This window comes from Nicotiana tabacum, chromosome 1, assembly GCF_000715075.1.
Source record: "Nicotiana tabacum cultivar K326 chromosome 1, ASM71507v2, whole genome shotgun sequence".
Classification (NCBI taxonomy): Eukaryota; Viridiplantae; Streptophyta; class Magnoliopsida; order Solanales; family Solanaceae; genus Nicotiana; species Nicotiana tabacum.
Genome location: NC_134080.1, coordinates 220,288,626 through 220,313,235, shown reverse-complemented (window position 1 = coordinate 220,313,235; position 24,610 = coordinate 220,288,626). Strand labels below are relative to the sequence as shown.

General features: G+C 41.5%; 1 protein-coding gene across 1 annotated transcript; it reads left to right on the top strand.

The window, feature by feature from the left end:
- Positions 1-20,540: 20,540 nt before the first annotated feature.
- On the top strand, positions 20,541-24,138 carry LOC142161807 (uncharacterized). Its single transcript, XM_075217328.1, has 3 exons — positions 20,541-21,942; positions 22,273-23,699; positions 23,809-24,138. Exons 1-2 carry the CDS (start codon positions 20,652-20,654, stop codon positions 23,658-23,660), a joined length of 2,679 nt encoding a protein of 892 aa, XP_075073429.1. The 5' UTR covers positions 20,541-20,651; the 3' UTR covers positions 23,661-23,699; positions 23,809-24,138.
- Positions 24,139-24,610: the final 472 nt, after the last annotated feature.

Genomic DNA, 24,610 nt, shown 5'->3' with positions numbered 1-24,610 from the left:
CAACACTAAGAATGTACCCCTTTTTTCCTATTTCAAAAGGATACACTCCCTTCTTACAGGGCTTTTAGTGAAAGAAAGTCTATGGTATTCCCAGTCATGTACTTTGAGCATCCACTATCCATGAACCATTGTTGACTTCTTCCTTCCACTGTTCCCTGCACAAGGAAATCAAGGGTTAGATTTAGGAACCCAAGTAAGTTTGGGTCCCTTGTAATAAGCAAGGGAATAAATAATTGCTCTTCTAGTCCATGCAGGTAACATGCCCTTTTTATGGGTGGCACCTGGTCCTCTTTCAGTAAAAACTTTGTTTTTCTGAAGAGACTAAACCCTGGCTTGGAAATATTTCTTGAAATGCCCATTGTTCCCACAGTGGTTACACAGCCAATTGTCAGGCACAATCACGTACTTGCTATGAGGGTTATAAGGAGTTCTCTCCCTTTGAAACCCTATTCCCTGCCTGTTTCCATCATTGTTAACATACATGGTAGTAATAGCATTTGAGGACCAAGTCCACTTAAGAGACTTCTCAAGATCACTTTTACTCTTTCCAATTCTGCTTGAAGTTGTCTATTTTTCTCAAGTTCAGCACACAAACTAGCTTTTACAACATTTAACTCGTTTTTAAGTTTAATATGTGCCTCACTAGCCACTTCTTTTCCTTTTTCAGAATTATTAGGCCTACATTCAGCTTTGAGTTCCTCTATTGTTTCCTTTAAGTCTACAATCACCACTAAGAGGTCATGTCTTTCCTGCTCAATAACAGCCACTTTCTCCACTAGGGCATTTTTTCTTTACTGAAATTCTCAATGGTTTCTTTTAGATCAACTACTACCATCAGATCAATTCTTTTGTGTTCTACACTAGTGATTTTCTCAGTTAGAACCTCCTTTTCATTTTCCAGATTATTAATAGTTTCCTTCAAATCAACCACACAAACTACCAAGTCATCTCTAGCTTGCTCAGCATCTCCTAACTCCATAGTTAAGGCATCCTTATCATTTACAAGACTATAGTAAGCATCAATTAACACATTAGTTAATGACATGAGTTTTTTTTAGGAGAGTAGGACTTCAGATTTCTCTGAATACCCCAAAAATTTACCTCATCATTGTCATCATCTTTATCATCATCTGATTGAGTCATCAAAGCAAATATTGAGTCATACTCATTTGCTTCACTTTCAACTGCCATCATTGAGTTGTCACCTACATCATCTTCTTCTTCAGACTCGCTGGAAGAATCTCCCCATGCTGCAAGAGCTTGCTTTACAACATTTTCAGCGGCGTTCTTTCTTTTGAAGCATTTATCAGAAACTGGGTTCCTCTTGGTTGCTTTGTCAGAGTTGTGTTTGAAGTGTTCTTACTTTAGAAGAGGGAAATCTTTGATGAAATGCCCTGGCTTCCCACATTTATGATAGAGGTCATGATTCTTTGGCTTGCTAGAACTACCCCTCTTTGGTATACCTCCATTCCTTTGAACCATTTTCTGAAACCTTCTATTAAGTAAGCCATGTCACTATCCTCTCCACTTGAGTCATTGCTTTCTACCTTGAGTACCAGGTTCTTTTCTGTCACGACCCGGATTTCCCACCCTCGAGAGTCATGATGGAGCCTACTCATGAAAGTTAGGCAAGCCGAGAGTTACAATTTTGTTACCCATTTTACTTAGCCTTTTAACAGTTCAGTTTAACAGGCGATAAATAGTGGAATAACCATACTAATAAAATAAATGTGGAAGACAAAAATATGATAATAACACTAAATACTCATACGGAAGTCCGAATATGACTCTACCTAGAATTGGTGTCACAATGTCACAGACTATCTACGAATACTGCAAACAGTGGTCCGAAAGATAAATACAAATCTGTCCCTGAAATACATAAAAGAAACGGAATGGAAAGATAGAAGGAGACTCCAAGGCATGCGGATGCCTGTAGGACTACCTCGGGTCTCCTCTACTAGATTGAAGGCAGCAACCTCACTATGGTCGAAAAGCTATAACACCGGGATCTGCACACAGTGCAGAGTGTAGTATCAGCACAACCGACCCCATGTGCTGGTAAGTGTCGAGCCTAACCTCGGCGAAGTAGTGACGAGGCTAGGACAAGACTACCAAATAAACCTGTGCAGTTATATCATATACAGCAAGTAATAACGACAGAAACTAGCAGTTAAAGATGGGAAGGGGAAACATACTCGGGGAAAAATCATGTACAAACAGAAATTCAGTAAAGAAGCATACGGAACACCAAAAATTCAACTATAAGCAAGAATAAGGAAATCAATAACAAGTGCACGACATCACCCTTCGTGCTTTTACTCTCGTCCTCACCATAAGAATCAATATATTCGGCACGACATCACCCTTCGTGCTTTTACCTCATATAATCATGGCACGACATTATCTTGCGTGCATTATCACTCATATAATGGCACGACATCACCCTTCGTGCTTTTACAATTACAATATTGGCACGGTATCAACCTGCATGCATTAACACTCACTCACAAATATCACGCACGACATCACCCTTCATGCTTTTACACCCTTCCTTACCAGAGCAACAATCACAAAGCAATTCAGTCAAGGGAATCAATAAAATCACAATAGGATCCCGGCAAGGGAACAATAGTATAAATATAATATCCCGGAAAGGGAAACAATATCATGGGCAATAACATCCCGGCAAGGGAAACAATGTCAAAAGCAATAACATCCCGGCAAGGGAGACAATATCATAAACCTATGCTCTTTTCCACAATTACTTCACAACTCAATTCTCGACTTGAGCTAATGCTCTACGATGTTCAATTACCAAGAATACTTCCATAAGCCTTGTTTAACATTAGAAATCATCATATTAAGCATGGACAATACAAAACGGAATCACATCATTTATAGTATAAGACTCACGGGCCTGCTTGACACCGACGTATAGATACTCGTCACCACACCTATACGTCGTACTCAACAACAAATACATAGCAAATAAGACCAAGACCCCTATTCCCTCAAGCTAAGGTTAGACCAAACACTTACCTCAATGCCATGAATACAATTCAAGCCTCACCTACCACTTTACCTCTTGATTCCACCACCAATTTGCGTGTATCTAGTCACAATTTACTTAATAACATTAATAAATGCTAAATAAACCAATTCTAATGCATGAAACTAGGTTTTCTAATGATTTCCCCAAAAAGTCAAAAATCAACACCGAGCTTGCTTGGTCAAAACCCGAGATTCGAACCAAAACCCAATTATTCATTCCCCCACGAACTCAAATATATAATTTGTTTTGAAATCGGACCTCAAATCGAGGTCCAAAATCCCAAAATTTGAAAATCGTAAGTTCTACCCAAAAACACCCAATTTTCCCATGAAAACCCTTGATTTTGAATTGAAATCATGTGAAAAGATGTTATAGATTGAAAAAAATGAGTTAGAAATGACTTACAATTGATTTGGAGATGAGCTTTTCTTTGGAAAATCGCCCAAGAGAGCTTAGGGTTTGAGAGAGTTTGAAAAGTGAAGAAATTTCAGCTAAGTATAATTTGCACATGTGCAAATATCGCATTTGCGAAGTTAGGTTCGCAAATGCGAACTCGCAAATGCGGCCCAGGATTCACAAATGTGAAGATAGGCCTGCCCTGTTAACTTCACAAATGCGAACGTTTGTTCGCAATTGTGATTACTGCTCTTATCGCATTTGCAACTCTGAACTTCGCAAATGCGAAGATCCCCATCCAGCCCAGTTTTCGCAAATGCGATGGATGTTCGCAATTGCGAAGCCTGCAGACCTACAACACACCAGCAGTTTTTCCTAAGTTCAAAACACTCCACGGCCTATCCAAAACTCACCTCGAGCCCTCGGGGCTCCAAACCAAACATGCACATAAGTCCAAAAATATCATACGGACTTGCTCCTATGATCAAATCATCAAAATAACATCAACAACTATGAATTAAACCTCAAATCCATGAAATAACTCAAGAACATCAAAATTTATATTTTGTCAAATAAAGGTCCGATTTATACCAAACGAACTCTGATTCTTACCAAACTTCATAGATTCAACTTAATTATTATATAAGACCTGTACCGAGTTTCAGAACCAAAATACGGGCCCGATGCAATTAATTTCAAACGTCTTTACATTTTCAAAAACTCTTATAATTTCAGTTAAATAATTTATTTTAAAAATTCATTCCTCGGGCTTGAGACCTTAAAATTCGATTCTGGGCATACGCCCGAGTCCCATATTTTACTACGGACCCTACGAGACCGTCGGATTAGGGGCCGGGTCTATTTATCGAGAATGTTGATCAAAGTCAACTTTAATCGATTTTAAAAGCCAATTTCCTTATTTTTCTTAGTTTTCACATAAAAGCTTTCGGAAACGTGCTCGAACTGTGCACGCAAATCGAGGTGAGACAAAAGAGGTTTTAAATGCCTCGGAACACAGAATTATTTTCCAAAATGAGTGATGACCTTTTGGCTCATCACATTTTCCTTCTTTGGTTCTCTTCTTTCACTGTCCTTTTTCTTCTTCATTTCATAGGTTTTAAGATTCCTATAACGACCCGACCAGTCGTTTCATGAATTACTGCTTTGTTTCCCCTATTTATACTTCTTTAGGCTTTTTTTATTCATGTTATGCGGTATCGGGTTAGTCGGTTTGAATCCAGAATGATTTTGGTAAGGTTTGAGACACTTAGTCTCTTTTGAGTAAGCTTAAGTTGCAAAAATCAACCGAATATTTACTTATGTGTTAAAGGGCTCGAATATGAATTCTAATGGTTCAGATAGCTTCGGGAAGTGATTTGGGACTTAGGAGCGTGATCGGAATGTATTTTGGAGGTACGAAGTAGATTTAGGCTTGAATTGGCGAAATTGGAATTTTGGCATTTTCGGTTGATAGGTGAGCTTTTGATATAGGGGTCGTAATGGAGTTCTGAAAGTTGCAGTAGGTCCGTTGTGTCATTTAGGATGTGTGTGCAAAATTTCAGGTAATTTGGACGTGGTTTGATAGACGTTATGATCGAAAGCGGAATTTGGAAGATTTTGGAATTCTTAGGCTTAAATCCGATGCAAATTTGGTGTTTTGATGTTGTTTTGAGTGTTCCTAAGGTTGGAACAAGTTTAAATGATGTTATGTTATAGGTTGGCATGTTTGGTTGAGGTCCCGATGGCCTCGGGTGAGTTTCGGGTGGTTGAACGGATGAAATTGTATGTTGAGAAGTTGCACATTTTGCTTCAGGTCTGTTGCAGACCTTTTGTTCCTCGCGATCACTTACAAGGGGGTTGCGATTGCGTAGGCATAGCTGGGGGCTGAGGCAGAGTTTCCATATGCAATCGTGTGGAGTTGGTTGCGATTGCGTGGGCTGTGTGGTGTATTTTCGCGTTCGCATGAGTCTTGTTGCGATCGCGTGGGTCTGAGTGCTAAGGCTTTACGATCGCGTGGAGCTTTGTGCGATCATGTAAGGTTAAGTGGGGGCATTCAGCATTTGTGCTTCATGATCGCGAGGCTGTTTCTGCAATCGCAGTGAAGGAAATTCAATAGCTGGGCAGAATGTTTAAAAAGGCTATTTTCGCGATTTTTAGCCTAAGTTCCTCCATTTTTGGGCGATTTTGAAGCTTTTTGAAGGGGATTGAAGAGGGAATCAAGGGGAACACTTGGAGGTAATATTTATGGACTTAATGCTCAATTCTAATGTGATTTCTACCTAATTAATCATGGAATTTGTAGAATTTAAGCCTAAACATTGAAGAACTAGGGCTTGTAATTGGAGACCTAGAATTTGGGATTTGAGGGGTCATTTGTGGTTGGATTTTGGTACTCTTGATATGAATGAACTCGGGGAATGATAAGGAGTCTATTGATGTAATTTTTATTGGATTCCGAGACGTGGGCCCGGGGGTCAAAATTGGCCAATTTCGGGATTTGTGTTGTAAATTGATTTCTTTCAAGTGGGCTTTATTCCCTTAGCATATTTTGATGGTTTTGCACTGATTTTGGTTATATTTAGAGGATTCGGAGGCCGATTCGAGAGGCAAAAGGCATCGTGGGCTAGAGTTTGGACCGGATAGAGGTGAGTAATGATTGTAAATGTTGTTTGAGGGTATGAAACCCCGAATTTCACATCGTTGTGCTATGTTGAGGTGACGCACACACTAGATAGCGAGCGTGGGGCCATGCACCATTGGGGATTGAGACTTAGTCCATCCTGAATGATTGTTTTACTGCGTATTTGATTGAAAACTGTTTGCTATAATCATGTTTTGGGTTGAATGCCATACTTGGGCCTCGTGCTAATTGTTTTGGACCCTTAGGGGATTCTTACTGCTATTTCCTCACTGTTTTGATTTTATATCTGTACTCAGTCAAGCTGTAATCTACTGCTATCATAACTCAACCATGCTTACTCTGTTTTAATACTTAAAATGATATTTTGGGTTGAGCATCATGTTTTACTGTGCTCGAGTAGCTTTTAGAGATTTCTGACTGAGTGGGGCCGAGGGCCTGTGTTGTGAGGATTATTATGGGATCGGATTGCACGCCGCAGCGGTGGTGTACTGATTATGATTATGAGGCCAAGGGCCTAAGTTGTACGCCACAAGATGGCTTGATATAAGGCCGAGCCTATTGATTATGCCACGAGATGGCTTGATATTGCACTTGGGCCGTAAGGGGCCCCTCCCGGAGTTTGTACACTCCCAGTGAGCGCAGGTACCCATTGGGACATGAGATATAGCCCGAGGGGATGGTGTTGTTCCATATTATGACCCGAGGGGCTGATTCTATTGACATTGTGCCCGATGGGTGGATTTTATGTGTTTATCTTTTCTAGATGCCTTTCATTTACTTGTTTAACTGTCAAAAAGGTGTTTTAAATAAGCTTATTCTGAACTAAGGTGTTTTTATAAGATTTCACTATTTTATTGCATTTTATTGGTTTTACACGGCCTCTTTATAGCATGTTGTTGTGCTTTACGTGATTTCTTATCGCTCAGTCTTCATTTATTATTATTACTCACTGAGTTGGAGTACTCACTTTACTACCTGCACCCTGTGTGTAGATTTAGGAGCTTCAGGTCTCCCCAGTGAGTGTTGATTGCTCCTAGCAGGCCATTTGGAGTCCACTAGGTAGTTGCTCGGCGTTTGCGGCCCAGTGTTTCTCCTCTTATCTTACTTTCTATTTCCAGTTCTATAATAGACTGTATAAACTCTTTCAAACTCTTAGACACATGTTTAGATGCTCATAACTGGTGACACCCCTATGTCGGGTTGTGTTTATTCCGCAAATTGTACTATTTCACTTTTTCTTTTGGGATTTAATCATGTTAATGACTTATATTGTGTTATTTTAATTGTTAAAATAAATTGGGTGTTGTGTCGGCTGGCCTTGTCTTCACGAGAGGCGCCATCACGACAGGGTCTGGGTTTTGGGTCATTACAAGTTGGTATTAGAGCCTAGGTTACATAGGTCTCACGAGTCATGAGCAAGTTTAGTATAGTCTCGCGGATCGGTACGGAGACATTTGTATTTATCCTCGAGAGGCTGTAGAAACTTTAGGAAAAACTTCATATTCTTGAAATTCTTGTCGTGCGAATCTGTTGATCCGAGTACCAAACTTCAGTTAATGTATTCTCTCACTAGATGGTGAGGACACGCACTACCGGTCAGGATGGACGACCACCAGTACCACCAGCTGTGGCCACTAGAGGCCGAGGACGCGGTTGTTGCGGTAGGGGCAAGGGTGTGGCCCGCACAGCAGCTAGGGAAACACCTGCAGATCCACCAGTCGCCCCCGTTCAGGATTAGGTCCCAGTTGGGGACGCTCCAGCAGTACTAGCTCAGGCACCAGCTGTGCCCATTGTGATTCTGGGTCTTCAGGAGGCCTTGGCTCAGATTCTATCAGTATGCACTGGCCTAGCTCAGGCGGTTTCAGTTACTACAGCTGCAGCTACTTCTCAGGCCGGGGGAGGTACTCAGACTCCCGCCGCTTGCACACCTGAGCAGGGACTTCAGACGCCGGGGGCACATCCAGCCCAGCCAGTTGCAGCTGCTCAAGACTATATAACTCCTGCCATGCCAGAGGATGAGCAGTACATGTTGGAGAGGTTTGGTAGACTTCAGCCTCCGACTTTCAGTGGTGCAGATGGCGAGGATGCCCAGGTTTCTTGGACAAGTGTTAGAGGATTCTTCGTACATCGGGTATTCTAGAGGCCAGCGGGGTCACTTTCACTACTTTTTAGTTTTATGGAGCTGCCTTCACCTGGTGGGAGGCTTATGAGAGGCGTAGGCCTGTTGGTGCAGCACCCCTTACCTGGCAGCAGTTCTCTGTTCTCTTTTTGGAGAAGTACATACCGCAATCTCGCAGAAAGGAGCTGCGTAGGCAGTTCGAGTGGTTGCATTAGGGAGAGATGATTGTGATGCAGTATGAGATGAGGTTCTCCGAGTTAGCTCGTCATGCTATTTGGTTGGTTCCTACAGAGAGAGAGAGAGGATTAGGAGGTTCGTTGATGGCCTCACTTACTGATAACTAGGGATTATAGTCCATTTTAAACTCCTTTTTACTTGAGTTTTGATTAAAAATGTATACAAAATAGTCCCAAAGGCTTACATGTTGTACTTTTTTGTAGGGTTTGGTAAAAAAGGTGACAATTAGTCAAAACTAGCTCAAAAAGGAGTTAAACATGCACAAGTACCAAGAACAAGTCCAAGCATAGTTAAAATAGATCCACTGCGGCCGCAATCCATTTAGTGTAGTCCGTAGTGAGGAGAATCAGAGAGATGCACTTTTGGGAGCCTATGGTAATGCGGACCACGGAGGATTTAGTGCGGTCGCAGTGGCCTATTTGCGGCCGCAACCCATTTTGTGTGGTCCATAAAGATGGGGGTTTAGAGAGTTAGGAGTTTAAAAATGAAGGCCAATGCGGTCCGCGGTCCTTTTTGTGCGGACCGCAACTGATGCCACCGCGGTCCCGGTGCATTTTATGCGGCCCGTGGTGGCCAGATTCAGAGAATGCGTTATCAAGCTAAAAATCCTCATTGCTGTCCGCGGTGCATTTTGTGCGGACCGCACTACCTCGTTAGGGGTATTTTTGTCCGAAAAATTCAGCCTAGTATAAATACTTTCTTTTCACATTTTTAGGGTACCTTTTGCAATCTACGGAAGACCAGAGCACGTGAACTGTGTTAAGCCATTTTGAGTAATTTGTAGCTAGATTAACAATGATTCTTCTTTATATTAGCTTGTAATTAAATCATATGGGTTATTCTTCATCTATTTCTTTATTTTCTTCCACTATTATGAGTAGCTAGACCCATTAGCTAGGGTTGTAGCTCAACCCTAGTATGGGTATTTGATGGGTCTTTTGATTTAGGGCTTAGATGTTTATGGTAGTTGATATTTGGACTGATTTGTGTTTTCCATGTTGAATTAGTGGTTGCAAACACTAATTTGTGCCAATTTGACTTGGGATCTTCTTGAGAAAGAGAGCTTGAATCTAGAAAAATCAGTCCAACAAGGAATTAGGGTGTAATCAAGAGATTGATAGCCCCAATTAAAAGGTTAAACCTAGAGATAGTAATACCCAACTTGAGCCTATATTGCTTGCACAATTTTGACACCCAATTAGTCTTGAGAAAGTCAATTAGGGCAAAGTCACTCAAGCTACCGAGAGGTATAGAGTGAGTAATTCTGTGAATTGTCTATATCACAATCCCTAACATAACATCTTTGCCTTAGGCTTTAGATCCCGTCAAGTATTCACCTAGGAGAAAGTCACTTCCCTAGTGCCTCTTTAACTCATAAGAAAACCCTACAAGCAATCATTCTTAGTTTAATTTAGCTTATCAATAGCATAAATATTAGAAGTATTAACCAACCAAAAGAAGATTGGAAGAGTAATTAAGAGCATTACACATCTCTAGTTTAGATAGAAATCTACCTCCCACTTCTAGCTCCATGTGGATTCGATCCCGACCATCACGGGTAAAAGCTGTTTCGACCATTCTCGCCACTCCGTAGTGGTATAGGGTTGGCTCCTATCACTTACCAGCTTCGTATTCTCATGACCAGGGAGAGGGTGTCTGGTGCTACTTTTGAGGAGGTTGTAGACATTGCTCGTGAGATTGAGTCAGTTCGTCGCCAGGAGCGAGCTAAGAGGGAGGCCAAGAGGCCAAAAGGATCTGGTAGTTATGGTGGTACTCCTTCGAGAGGTCAGTTTCAGCACGGCAGAGGCCGTCCATTCAGGCATGCTCAGCCAGCTCACCCAGGGGGCATCATCGGGTCATAGTTCTCACAGTTCTCATCCAGTCCAGTCATTACTTAGTGACCTTCCAGCTTAGAGTTCGTCTTGTGCTCTATCAGTTTAGGGCTCTTCTATGCCAGGTGCATCTGCTAGTCATTCTGGTGCTAGGGGTTTCCTTCAGTCCCCTCTCCAGCACCTGAAAGTTACTATGAGTGTGGAAAGATGGGTCATATATGGAGGCAGTGTCCTCTTCGTCTTGCGAGTTCATCTCAACAAAGGAGTCAGCCATCAACTTCAGCACCGGTTACTTCACCACCACCCACCAGTCAGCTAGGGGTGGAGGTTAGTCAGCTGGGGTCGCCCTAGAGGGGGAGGTCGATCAGGTGGCGGTCAGGCCCGTTTCTATGCACTTCCAACTAGACCCGATGTTATTGCTTCAGATGCTGTGATCACAGGTATCATCTCAGTCTGTCGCAGAGATGCCTCTATATTATTTGATCTCGGTTCCACTTATTCTTATGTGTCATCATACTTTGCTTGTTATTTGGATACACCTCGTGAGTCTCTTATTTCACATGTTCATGTATCTACTCCAGTGGGCGATACTACTGTTATAGACCATGTGTACCGGTGGTGTGTGGTCATTATTGGGGGTCTGGAGACCCGAGTGGATCTTTTATTGTTATGTATGGTGGATTTTGATGTTATATTTGGCATGGATTGACTATTTCTGTGTCGTGCTATTTTGGATTGTCATGCTAAGACTGTGACATTGGCTATGCCAGGTGTGCAATGGATTGAACGACGAGGTTCTACTGATTTTGTCCCCAGTAGGGTGATTTCATTCTTGAAGGCCCAGCGCATGGTTGGGAAGGGTTGTCTTTCGTATTTAGCCTTTGTAAGGGATGTCGGTACGGAGACTCCCAGTATTGATTTTGTTCTAGTTGTGAGGGATTTTTTTGATATGTTTCCTGCAGACCTTTCAAGCATGCCACCAGACAGGGATATTGATTTTGGTATTGATCTGGTGCCAGGCACTCAGCCCATTTCTATTTTGTCATATCGTATGGCACCAGCAGAGTTGAAGGAGTTGAAGGAGCAACTTCAGAAACTCCTTGATAAAGGGTTCTTTCGGACTAGTGTGTTGCCTTGGGGTGCGCCGGTTCTATTTGTGAAGAAGAAGGATGGCACTATGAGGATGTGCATTGATTACAGGTAGTTGAACAAAGTAACAATTAAGAACAAGTATCCTCCGCCTCGCATTGATGATTTATTTGACCAGCTTCAAGGAGCGAGAGTGTTCTCCAAAATTGATCTGCGTTCAGGTTATCACCAGTTAAAGATCAGGGACTCGAATATTCTTACGACAACTTTCAGGACCTGATATGGTCATTATGAGTTCTTGGTGATGTCTTTTTGGGTTGACCATTGCCCCGACATCGTTCATGCATTTGATGAACAACGTGTTTCGGCCTTGTCTCAACTCGTTTGTCATAGTCTTCATTGATGATATTGTGGTATACTCGCTTAGTTAGGAGGAGCAAGCGGAGCATTTGAGAGTTGTGTTACAGAGATTGAGGGAGAAGAAGCTTTATGAAAAGTTCTCTAAGTGTGAGTTTTGGCTCAGTTCAGTGGCTTTCTTGGGGCACGTGGTGTCCAGTGAGGGTATTCAGGTTGATCAGGTTGGCAGGTTATTATCACCAGTTTGTTTAGGGATTCTCATCTATCGCATCGTCCTTGACCAAGTTGATTCAGAAGGGTGCTCAATTCATGTGGTCGGACGTGTGTGAGGAGAGCTTTCAGAAGCTCAAGATAGCCTTGACCACATCTCTAGTGTTCGTTTTGCTATTAGCTTCAGGTTCATATACCATGTATTGTGATGCTTCGAGAGTTGGTATTGGGTGTGTATTGATGTAGGAGGGTAGAGTTATTGCTTATGCTTCTCGTCAGTTGAAGCCCCATGAGAAGAACTACCCTATTTATGATTTGTAGTTGGCTGCCACTGTTCGCGCGTTGAAGATTTGGAGGAATTATTTGTATGGTGTGTCTTCTGAGGTGTTTATTGTCATAGCCTCTAGCACTTGTTCAAGCAGAATGATATCAATTTGAGGCAGCGGAGATGGTTGGAGTTGCTAAAGGATTATGATATTACTAATTTGTACCATCCGGGAAAGGCCAATGTGATGGCCGATGCCTTGAGTAGGAAGGCAGTGAGTATGGGGAGTTTGGCATATATTCCAGTTGGGGAGAGAGCTCTTACAGTTGATGTTCAGGCCTTGGCCAATCGGTTCGTGAGGTTGGATATTTCAGAGCCCAGTCGAGTATTGGCTTGCGTGATTTCTCGGTCTTCCTTATATGATCGCATCAGAGAGCGCCAGTTTGATGATCCTCATTTGCTTGTCCTTAAGGATAGAGTTCAGCACGATGATTCCAGAGATGTGACTATCGGTGATGATGGGGTGTTGAGGATGCAGGGCCGGATATGTGTTCCCAATGTGGATGGGCTTCAGGAGTTGATTCTGGAGGAGGCCCATAGCTCGCGGTATTCCATTCATCCGGGTGCCATGAAGATGTATCAGGATCTGAGACAGTATTATTGGTGGAGGAGAATGAAGAAGGACATTGTATGATTTGTAGCTCGGTGTCTCAATTGTCAGCACGTAAAATATGAGCATCAGAGATCGGGTGGCTTGCTTCAGCAAATGGATATTATAGAGTGGAAGTGGGAGCGGATCACCATGGACTTTGTAGTTGGGCTCCCACGGACTTTGAAGAAGTTCTATGCTATTTGGGTGATTGTGGATTGGCTGACCATGTCCGCGCATTTCATTCCTGTGTGTACTACCTATTCTTCAGAGCGGTTAGCAGAGATCTATATCCGGGAGATTGTTCATTTGCATGGTGTCCTAGTTTCCATCATTTCAAATAGGGGCGCTTAGTTTACTTCACAGTTTTGGAAGTCTGTGCAGCGAGAGTTGGGTACTCAGGTTGAGTTGAGCACAACTTTTCACCCTCAAACAGACGGACAGTCCGAGCGCACTATTCAGATATTGGAGGACATGTTGCGTGCTTCTGTCATTGATTTTTGAGGGTCATGGGATCAGTTTCTACCGCTCACAGAGTTTGCTTATAACAACAACTACCAGTCGAGTATTCAGATGGCTCCATATGAGGCTTTGTATGGGAGGCGATGTAGATCTCCAGTTGGTTGGTTTGAACCGGGTGAGGCTAGGCTACTGGGGATAGACTAGGCGCAGGATGCTTTAGAAAAGGTGAAGGTAATTCAGGAGAGGCTTCGTACAGCGCAGCCGAGACAAAATAGTTATGCTGACAGGAAGGTTCGGGATGTGTCCTACATGGTTGGTGGGAAGGTTTTGTTGAAGGTTTCACCCATGAAGGGTGTTATGAGATTTGGGAAGAAGGGTAAATTGATTCCTCGGTTCATTGGGCCTTTTGAGGTGCTTCGGAGGATTGGGAAGGTGGCTTATGAGCTTGCTTTGCCACCTAGCTTGTCGAGTGTGCACCCGGTATTTCATGTTTCTATGACCCGAAAGTATATTGGGGACCCGCCTCATGTTTTGGATTTCACCACGGTTCAGTTAGATGGTGATTTGACTTATGATGTGGAGCCAGTGACTATTTTGGAGCATCAGGTTCGAAAGCTGAGGTCAAAGGATATAGCTTCAGTGAAAGTGCAGTGGAGAGGTCGGCCCGTGGAGGAGGCTACCTGGGAGATCGAGCAGGAGATGCGGAGAAGATATCCTCACCTATTTGAGGTTTCGGGTATGTTTCTTGACTTGTTTGAGGATGAACATTTGTTTAAGAGGGGGAGGGTGCAACGACTCGGCCGGTCGTTTCATGAGTTACCGCTCCATTTCCACCATTTCTGCTTCTTTAGTCTTTGTTTATCCATGTTATGTGGTATCGGGTTAGTTGGTTCAAATCCGGAATGATTTTGTTAAGGTTTGAGACACTTAGTCTCTTTTGAGTAAGCTTAAGTTGGAAAAGTCAACCGGAAGTTGACTTATGTGTTAAAGGGCTTGGATGTAATTGATGGTTCGGATAGCTTCGGGAGGTGATTTAGGACTTAAGAGCGTGATCGGAATGTGTTTTGAAGGACCGGAGTAGATTTAGGCTTGAATTGGCGAAATTGGAATTTTGGTATTTTCCGGTTCATAGGTGAGATTTTGATATAGTGGTCACAATGGAGTTCCGGAAGTTGCAGAAGGTCCGTTGTGTCATTTGGGATGTGTGTGCAAAATTTCAGGTCATTCGGACGTGGTTTGATAAACTTTTTGATCGAAAGCGGAATTTGGAAGATTTTGGAATTCTTAGGCTTGAATCCAATGCAAATTCTGTGTTTTGATGTTGTTTTGAGTGTTCCGAAGGTTGGAACAAGTTTGAATGATGTTATGGGATATGTTGGCATGTTTGGTTGAGGTCCCGAGGGCCTCGAGTGAGTTTTGGGTGGTTGAACGGATGAAATTGCATGTTGAGAAGTTGCAGATTTTGCTTCAGGTCTGTTGCACACCTTTTGTTCTTCACGATCGCATATAAGGGGGTTGTGATCGCGTAGGCTTAGTTGGGGACTGAGGCAGAGTTACCCTACGCGATCGCATGGAGTTGGTTGCGATCGCGTGGGTCTGTGTGGTGTATCTTCGCGTTCGCATGAGTCTTGTTGGGATCGCGTGGGTCTGAGTGCTAAGGCTTTGCGATCGCGTGGAGCTTTGTGCAATCGCGTGGAGCTTTGTGCGATCGCGTAAGGTTAAGTGAGGACAGTCAGCATTTGTGCTTCGCAATCACGAGGTTATTTCCGTGATCGCAGTGAAAGAAATTTAATAGCTGGGCAGAATGTTTAAAAAGGCCATTTCCGCGATTTTTAGCCTAAGTTCCTCCATTTTTGGGCGGTTTTGAAGCTTTTTGAAAGGGATTGAAGAGTGAATCAAGGGGGAACACTTGGACATAAGATTTATAGACTTAATGCTTAATCCTAATATGATATCTACATAATTAATCATGGAATTTGTAGAATTTAAGCCTAAACATTGAAGAACTAGGGCTTGTAATTGGAGACCTAGAATTTGGGATTTGAGGGGTCGTTTGTGGTTGGAATTTGGTACTGATTTGAATGAACTCGGGGAGTGATAAGGAGTCTATTGATGTAATTTTATCGGATTTCGAGACGTGGGCCCGGGGGTCGGATTTGGCCAATTTCGAGATTTGTGTTGTAATTTGATTTCTATTGAGTGGGTTTTGTTCCCTTAGCATATTTTGATGGTTTTGCACTGATTTTGGTTAGATTTGGAGCATCCAGAGGCTGATTCGAGAGGCAAAGGCATTGCGGGATAGAGTTTGGACCGAATAGAGGTGAATAATGATTGTATATGTTGTCCTGAGGGTATGAAACCCCGAATTTCACATCGTTGTGCTATATTGAGGTGACACACACGCTAGATGGCGAGCGTGGGGTCGTGCACCATTGGGGATTATGACTTAGTCCATCCCGAATGACTGTTTTACCGCATATTTGATTGAAAACTGTTTGCTATAATCATGTTTTGGGTTGAATGCCATACTCGGGCCTCGTGCCAATTGTTTTGGACCCTTAGGGGATTTTTACTGCTATTTCCTCACTATTTTAATTTTATATCTATACTCAGTCATGTTATAATCTACTATTATCATAACTCAGCCATGCTTACTCTATTTTAATACTTAATATGATATTTTGGGCTGAGCATCATGTTTTACTATGCCCGAGTGGCTTTTAGAGATTTCTGATTGAGTGGGGCCGAGGGCCTGTGTTGTGAGAATTATTATGGGATCGGACTGCATGCCGCAATGGTGTTGTACTGATTATGATTATGAGGCTGAGGGACTGAGTTGTACGCCACAAGGTGGCTTAATATGAGGCCGAGAGCCTATTGATTATGCCAGGAGATGGCTTGATATTGTGCTTGGGTCGTAAGGGGCTCCTCCCGGAGTCTGTACACCCCAAGTGAGCGCGGGTAACCATTGTGATATGGGATATAGCCCGAGGGGCTGGTGTTGTTCAATGTTATGGCATGAGGGACTAATTCTATTGACATTGTGCCCGAGGGGCGAATTTTATGTTTTTATCTTTTCTAGCTTCCTTTCACTTACTTGTTTATCTGCCAAAAAGGTGTTTTAAAGAAGCTTATTCTGAACTAAGGTGTTTTTATAAGATTTCACTATTTTATTGCATTTTATTGGTTTTACACTGCCTCTTTATAGTATGTTGTTGTGCTTTACGTGATTTCTTATCGCTCAGTCTTCATTTATTGCTATTACTTACTAAGTTGGAGTATTCACTTTACTCTCTGCACTCTGTGTGCAGATTCAGGAGCTTCAGGTCCCGCTAGTGAGGGTTGATTGCTCCCAGCAGGCCATTTGGATTCCACTAAGTAGTTGTTTGGCGTTCGCAGCCCAGTATTTCTCCCTCCTATCTTACTTTCTATTTTCAGTTCTGTAATAGACTGTATAAACTCTTTCAGACTTTTAGACACATGTTAGATGCTCATGACTGGTGACACCCCGATGTCAGGCTGTGTTTGTTCCGCAAATTGTACTGTTACACTATTTCTTTTGGGATTTAATCATGTTAATAACTTATATTGTGTTATTTTAATTGTTAAAATAAATTGGGTGTTGTGTCGGCTGGCCTTATCTTCACGAGAGGCGCCATCCTTATCTTCACGAGAGGCGCCATCATGACCGGGTCTAGTTTTAGGGTCGTGACAATTCCCAACTAGCTCATCTATAGTCAGCTCCTGCAAATCCTTTGCTTTAGTAATAGCATTCACTTTACTCTCCCAGGAACTAGCCAAAACATTGAGAAATTTTCTCACGAGCTTGTTCCTCAGAATTATTTCACCAAGCGAGTGTAGCTCATTTATGATGGAAGTGAATCGAGTGTGTATGTCTTAAATGGATTTATCATCCTTCATTCTGAAGAGCTCATACTCAGTAATGAGCTGTCAATCTTAGATTGTTTTACTTGAGTACTTCCTTCGTGTGTTGTTTGTAAAGCTTCCCATATCTCTTTGACAGATTGGCAAGCAGAAATCCTGTTATATTTATCAGGACCTATACCACACACCAAAATTTTCTGGGCATGAAAACTTTTCTAAACAACCTTCCTGTCAGCATCATTGTATTATTTCCTCGTCTTAGGCACTGCCACAGCAGGATTTCCTACATTTTTTATAGGGATATAAGGACCATCACATATAATATCCCACAGCTCGAAATCTTCAACCATGATAAATTCATGCATCCTTGTCTTCCACTACCCATAATATTGGCCATTGAACCTGGGTGGTCTGTAGGTAGACTGACCCTCTTCGAAGTTTGGTAGAGTAGCCATGAGGATCCTTTCTAGGTGCTAACCTGATAGAAAGAACCCACTCTGATACCACTTGATAGAATATATGAGTCCACCAAACTATATAGAGACCAGGTCCTATATAGGTTTCCACAGATAAGGCTAATGCAACAGTAAGTAAATGGAATAGGGAACTTTTACGTGGAAAAATTCTTGCTCAAGGGGATCAAAAAACCACGACCTACACTCATATAATTTCAACTTCACTATGAGCAATCTTTAGATTACAACCTATGCAACCTAGGAATTAAACTCTTAATCCCTCACTAACTTGTAATACACATATTACAAGTCACTTTTCAATACACCTATTACAAAGACTTCAACTCATGACTAACTCTAGTCACGACACGAACACTAAAGGTTTATGGTTTACAAGGGGTTCCTAATTAAAGCTTATAGAAAAGCAAAGTAGGAATTACAATGAAGAACAATTACAAAGTTACAAGTCAACTAAGGACATACAAGAGACTTGTTGTAGGAACTGGTCCGTAGTGGTGTTGTACTTTGTTCTTGATGCACTTGAGAATTGAATGCTTGATTGTCAGATGCTTGGAGTGCTTGAATGAATTCTCAAGTGTTCAAGTGATGTTTTGTTGTAATATTTATTGTTAATACAACTTGGATGGCATCACTTGAATGGTGTAGTCACTTGGTTGGTATAAGGTCCTTCCCAATGAAAAGTGATTGTTGCACTGTTTGCGTGTACAGTGCAGGTAGTCACTTTTCAGCTGTAGAGAGTTGACTTCGTACTGCTGTCAGATGAACCCTAGTGGATCAGGTCCCTGTGTTGATTCTTTATCTTCTGAAGTCATAGCAACTCACATTAGCTTGAGTCTGTTAATTGAGTTGTGTACCAAATGTATCAGGTTCTTTATCTGGTTCTTTGACAGTAAGTTTATTAGATCATCAAAACATGAAGCTAAGGTACTATAAACCCATCAAATCCAAATTAGTCGGTCCCACTAGCTATATACACCAGGTGAGATACCAAACAAAAAATAAAAGAAAAAAATCTTCATACAAAGTAGATTTATAATCTTGAAAATAAGACAGATTATTGTTACAATAAATAAATATGATATGATAATGTAAAAAATCCTTAAACACGGTATATTTATATAAGTTAAACTCATTATGAAATTACATGGTAAAAAACAACAACAACAACAACAACCCAGTGAAATCCCACTAGTGGGGTCTGGGGAGGGTAGTGTGTACGCAGACCTTACCCCTACCCCAAAGGAGTAGAGAGGCTGTTTCCGAAAGACCCTCGGCTCAAGAAAACAAAAAGACAAAAGGAGACAATATTAGTATCGCCACAACAATCATAGAAAAAATAGGAACACCATGAAATACAGAAGAAAGATACAAAGCAAAAGATATATAATAAGAACAACATGAAATCAAGAGGAATGATACAAAGCAAAAGCAAAATAGTATCCCTACCAAACTGGTCTCTCATAGTTATGGCAGAAGGCAAGACTCAACTACCTCCTAGCCTATCACCCTAATACTCGACCTCCACATGGTAATGAGATATTTTTCCTCATTATTTAGCAACTCGACCACGTTAGTGACCTCAAAATAGGGCTTTAAAAACTCATGTAGTCTCTCACAAACAATCATTCTCTTCTTTAAGATAGGAATTTTGGCCCCGAAAAAATTAAGATATGAATCTAGTAATTAGTAGCTGCTTCTGACATGGTATTAACTGGCGTTTGAAATATATACTAAAACTAATAGCCGCCTTTCACATTTCACAAGCTGTAATTTTCTTTATTTAGTATCGCAAATTGCAGTGAGAGTTCAAATATTAAAATAAAATGTTCATTTCCAGTTGACAACAAGTAATTTCTTTAGCCATCACATGTGATCCGAAAACAAAAGAAAAGTACTGCTAAAAGAATAAGAATTAGCGACGGACAAATTATGTAGCTAAGCAGTAATTCGTCGCTAATCCTATTTAGTGATAAATTATCAAAAAATTATGTTAGTTATGAGCGATTTAGCGACAAAGTTCGTAACTAATTTCAGTTTTTTTACTTAGCTGGATGAAAATGAAGAAGAAAAAAAGTTCTTAATATTAGAAGAAAACTTCCACTGTTTAATTTTCCTTCTTCAAATCAATTAAGAAGGTGTGGAGGTGGAGAAAATTTAGGATAGAAGGCTAGGTGGTTGAGTGTTTTCCTTGTTCGTACCAATGGTAGCAGTGTCAGTCTTATATTTTCCTATTCGCAGATTTCTATAGCTATTTGCTATTTCTTTCGCTTTGTTTTTCATGTTGGATTGCTGGTATTACTGCTTGTTATTACGACTTCTTTTTCCATCTTTTCTTGAGCCGAAGATCTATCCGGAATAGCCTCTCTACCTTTATCCAAGGTAGGGGTAAGGTCTCTATACACATCGACACAAAATCTCACTTCTGGGATTACAGTGTCGGTTTATTGTTGTTGTCGTCGTCGTCGTAAATAGAAAGTCAACCACGGTACTCTACTGGTTAGGGATGTATATAGAAATAACGAGGAAACAAACAAAACGAGCAATAATTGTATGATATCTAAGTGTTCATGAAAACTAAAATGGCAAGAGAGTGGAGATATTAAAAAATAACAATCACTTTGCTTTACTCCATTTTCTGTGTAGCAGGTAACAACTACTTGTTAACAAGATACTATGGAAATATTCAAAGTGATCCAGAAATGGACTTTAATTAATAAGATGATAATTTGTAGATCCAGCTGTTAAGAGTTGTTATAAATTTTAGTCTTTGATTATCAATCAGACCAATTGAATTGGTCCTTTAAACAGCTCTTTAGAAGCAATTGCTTCCCTAGGAACGTTACTATAAATACATTGGCCATTGATCTATTAAAGGCATCATCTTTCAACACTGTTTCCTTTCTTCTTCTACTCCTTCAAAGTTTTTGGAGATTTCACTAGCCATATTTGGAAGGCTAGGGCAGGAATTTGCCGGCGAAATGAGTCGGTTTCACGGTGGCGGCCCTGCCAAGGGTCGTCGCTATTTGCCACAAATCTTACTGGCGTTGGCCATATTGGCAGTTGCTAATGTAGTGTCAACAGATCCTTATATATATTCTTCTCCACCACCTCCAGCATACGAGTACAAGTCACCACCACCTCCTTCTCCTTCTCCGCCACCACCTTATGTGTATAAATCTCCACCTCCCCCATCACCTTCTCCCCCACTACCATATGTTTATAAATCACCTCCACCTCCTTCTCCATCACCACCTCCACCATATGTGTATAAGTCTCCTCCACCCCCATCATCTTCACCCCCACCACCTTATGTGTATAAATCACCACCTCCTCCTTCGCCATCTCCCCCGCCCCCGTATGTGTACAAATCTCCTCCTCCACCATCACCTTCACCACCACCTCCATATTATTATAAGTCGCCACCTCCACCTTCACCATCACCTCCACCACCATATTATTATAAATCTCCGCCACCACCCTCGCTATCACCACCTCCACCTTACTATTATAAGTCTCCACCGCCACCTTCTCCTTCACCTCCTCCACCATACTACTATAAATCTCCACCACCTCCTTCACCTTCACCTCCGCCACCTTATTATTACAAGTCTCCGCCTCCTCCGTCACCATCACCACCACCACCATACTATTATAAGTCCCCACCACCACCTGCTAAGTCACCTCCTCCCCCATACTACTACAGTTCTCCACCACCACCACTAAAGTCTCCTCCTCCACCATATTATTATTCCTCACCGCCACCACCAAAGAAATCACCCCCGCCACCATATCACTATACTTCCCCACCACCACCAGTTAAGTCTCCTCCTCCATCGTATTACTATTCCTCACCACCACCGCCAAAGAAATCACCTCCTCCCCCATATCACTATAGTTCCCCACCTCCACCAGTTAAGTCTCCTCCTCCACAATATTACTATTCCTCACCACCGCCCCGCAAGAAATCACCTCCTCCACTATATTATTACTCTTCTCCACCACCACCAAAGAAATCACCACGCCCACCATATCACTACTCTTCCCCACCACCACAAGTAAAGTCACCTCCAACTCCATACTACTACACCTCCCCACCACCTCCAAAGAAGTTTTCTCCCCCACCGTACTATTACGCTTCACCACCACCACCTACTCAGTACTATCCTCCATATCATCATTTGGTGGTCAAGGTTGTCGGAAAGGTCTACTGTTTTAGATGCTATGATTCAAAATATCCAGAGAAGTCTCATGGCAAGAAACACCTGAAAGGTATAATATTTTTTATTACACATCCACTATTTTTATTAACTTTAATTTATCACCAAAAATTGATTTAACTATATATTTTCCTTTTTGTTGCTTTATTCGTTAAGCTCTTACCAAAATACCCAAAAATGTGCTAGTAAAAAATTTGCGCGCATCACAATCACTAGATTTTCCTTTTTGAAAAATAAGATTTTAAAATATCAAAAATATTTACAACGTAGTAACTATAAATATTTTTGTAACTATGGAGTAAAATATTGAAAATGACATATGTTAGCAGCTCAATAACTTTAGTGTTAATTAATATATTAATTCTTTTTTCACATGAATTAGGTGCTGTTATTAAGGTGACTTGTAAGGCTGGTGACAAGAAAATTGTGAGTTATGGTACCACAAGGATCAACGGCAAATTCAGCATTACTGTTAAAGGATTTGAATATGCCAAATATGGAGCAAAGGCTTGCAAGGCTAAACTACACAATGCTCCAAAGGATTCTAATTGTGACATTCCTACAAACCTTCACTGGGGAGTAAAGGGCGCTAACCTAAAAGTGAAGTCAAAGAACCATTATGAAGTTGTACTTTATGCAAAACCATTTGCTTATGGCTCTAAGACACCTTATGCAAAATGCACAAAACCTCTGCCTACACCTGCTCCATACTACTACAAATCTCCTCCACCTCCATCGCCGATTTATATTTACAAGTCACCACCTCCTCCATCACCAAGATATGTTTACAAGTCACCACCTCCCACAACCCCGACATATGTTTACAAATCTCCACCGCCACCAACTAAGTCTTCACCATCTCCTTATTACTACAATTCTCCACCTCCACCATCACCAAAACCTGCTCCTGTATACTATTATAAATCACCACCACCTCCATTACCATCACCTCCACATCCTTACTATTATAAATCTCCTCCACCACCATCACCTTCTCCTCCTCCTCCATATTACTACAAGTCGCCACCACCCCCATCACCATCACCTCCACCACCATACTACTATAAGTCACCACCACCGCCATCCTCATCACCACCCCTGCCCTATTATTACAAGTCTCCACCTCCACCATCACCAAAACCTGCACCTGTATACTATTATAAATCACCACCACCCCCGTCACCATCACCTCCACCTCCTTACTATTACAAATCTCCTCCACCACCATCGCCTTCTCCTCCTCCTCCATATTACTACAAGTCGCCACCACCCCCGTCACCATCACCTCCACCACCATATTACTATAAGTCACCACCACCACCATCCCCATCACCACCCCCATCCTATTATTACAAGTCTCCTCCTCCGCCATCTCCATCACCACCCCCGCCCTATTACTATAAGTCTCCCCCTCCACCGGCTCCGTCACCACCCCCGCCCTATTACTACAAGTCTCCTCCACCACCATCACCATCTCCTCCACCACCCTATTACTATAAATCACCACCACCTCCATCGCCATCACCTCCACCTCCATATTACTACAAGTCTCCACCACCGCCATCTCCATCACCGCCACCACCCTATTACTACAAGTCTCCTCTTTCACCGTCGCCTTCTCCTCCACCTCCATACTATTACCACTCTCCACCCCCTCCAGTAAAGTCTCCTCCTCCTGCCTATTACTACAGCTCACCTCCTCCACCCGTGAAATCACCACCTCCACCAGTATACATTTATGCTTCTCCGCCACCTCCAATCCACTACTAAGTATTTCTAAGAGCTCAGCCATTCTCCACAATCAATCAAGTGAGTTGCTGTTTGAATTGTGTATTCTTTTTTGCCATATGAAATCAACTTTTTATTTTTATTTTCTTTGAATTAAGTTCTGATCTTCTATTTCATTGTTTCTTTTCAGATTTTAGTTTGAAGCACTAAAATATAAAAGCTAGCTTCTTGAGAAAAAGATTCAAACGTCAAATGATACAAAGCAACTAATTTATGGAATAAGATATTCAACCTTTCAATTGAAGGATTGATTCTTATTGCACATTGTTCTCTAGTGTATTCACGTGGACAAGGCTAAAATAACTTTGATTCTTCATAAATAGAGTTTGTTTTTTAGTAATTTATTGTTGTATTGAGGATGTCCTCGTTTTATTCATTTCTTATTAGTTATTGCAAGTAGTTTTCTTGTAATACCTTGGTGTACTTTGTGCACAAATCAATAAGAAGATCAATTTCTTTATATTCACTGTTTTTTTCTTTTTGCTTTTTCCACTCGGTAAACAAAAAAATAAGTCTTATCCTTATATAAAAAATTGAAAATGAGAATACCAATAATTATTTTAAGATCTTTAATAGTTTTAAGGTAAAAGAAGTTCAAGACATATATAAGTAATACACGTATCTCTCGTGTACTTTTATATTTAAGATTTTTTAAAATAAAGCAAAATCCTTTGTATTATTCCTAGGGATGTACAAAGGAAACCGACAAATCGCACCAACCCGATAATCCGAGTCAAACTGAGAAAAAAACCCGACTATGGTTTGGTTTGATTTGGTTTGGTGTTGGAAAAACCCGACCATAATTGGTTTGATTTGGTTTTAACTAAAAAAAGTCAAACCGAAACCAAACCAACCCGACATTACATATATAGAAATTTTGTGATGACCCGATAGGTCATCTCATGTTCTAGAACTAAATTCTGTGTTCCGAA

Bases quoted from the DNA above. Each gene is read 5' to 3' on its own strand.
- LOC142161807 (XM_075217328.1), top strand. From the start codon at position 20,652: ATGAGTCGGTTTCACGGTGGCGGCCCTGCCAAGGGTCGTCGCTATTTG. The intron at 21,943-22,272 runs GTATAATATTTT...CACATGAATTAG, and splicing joins TGGCAAGAAACACCTGAAAG to GTGCTGTTATTAAGGTGACT.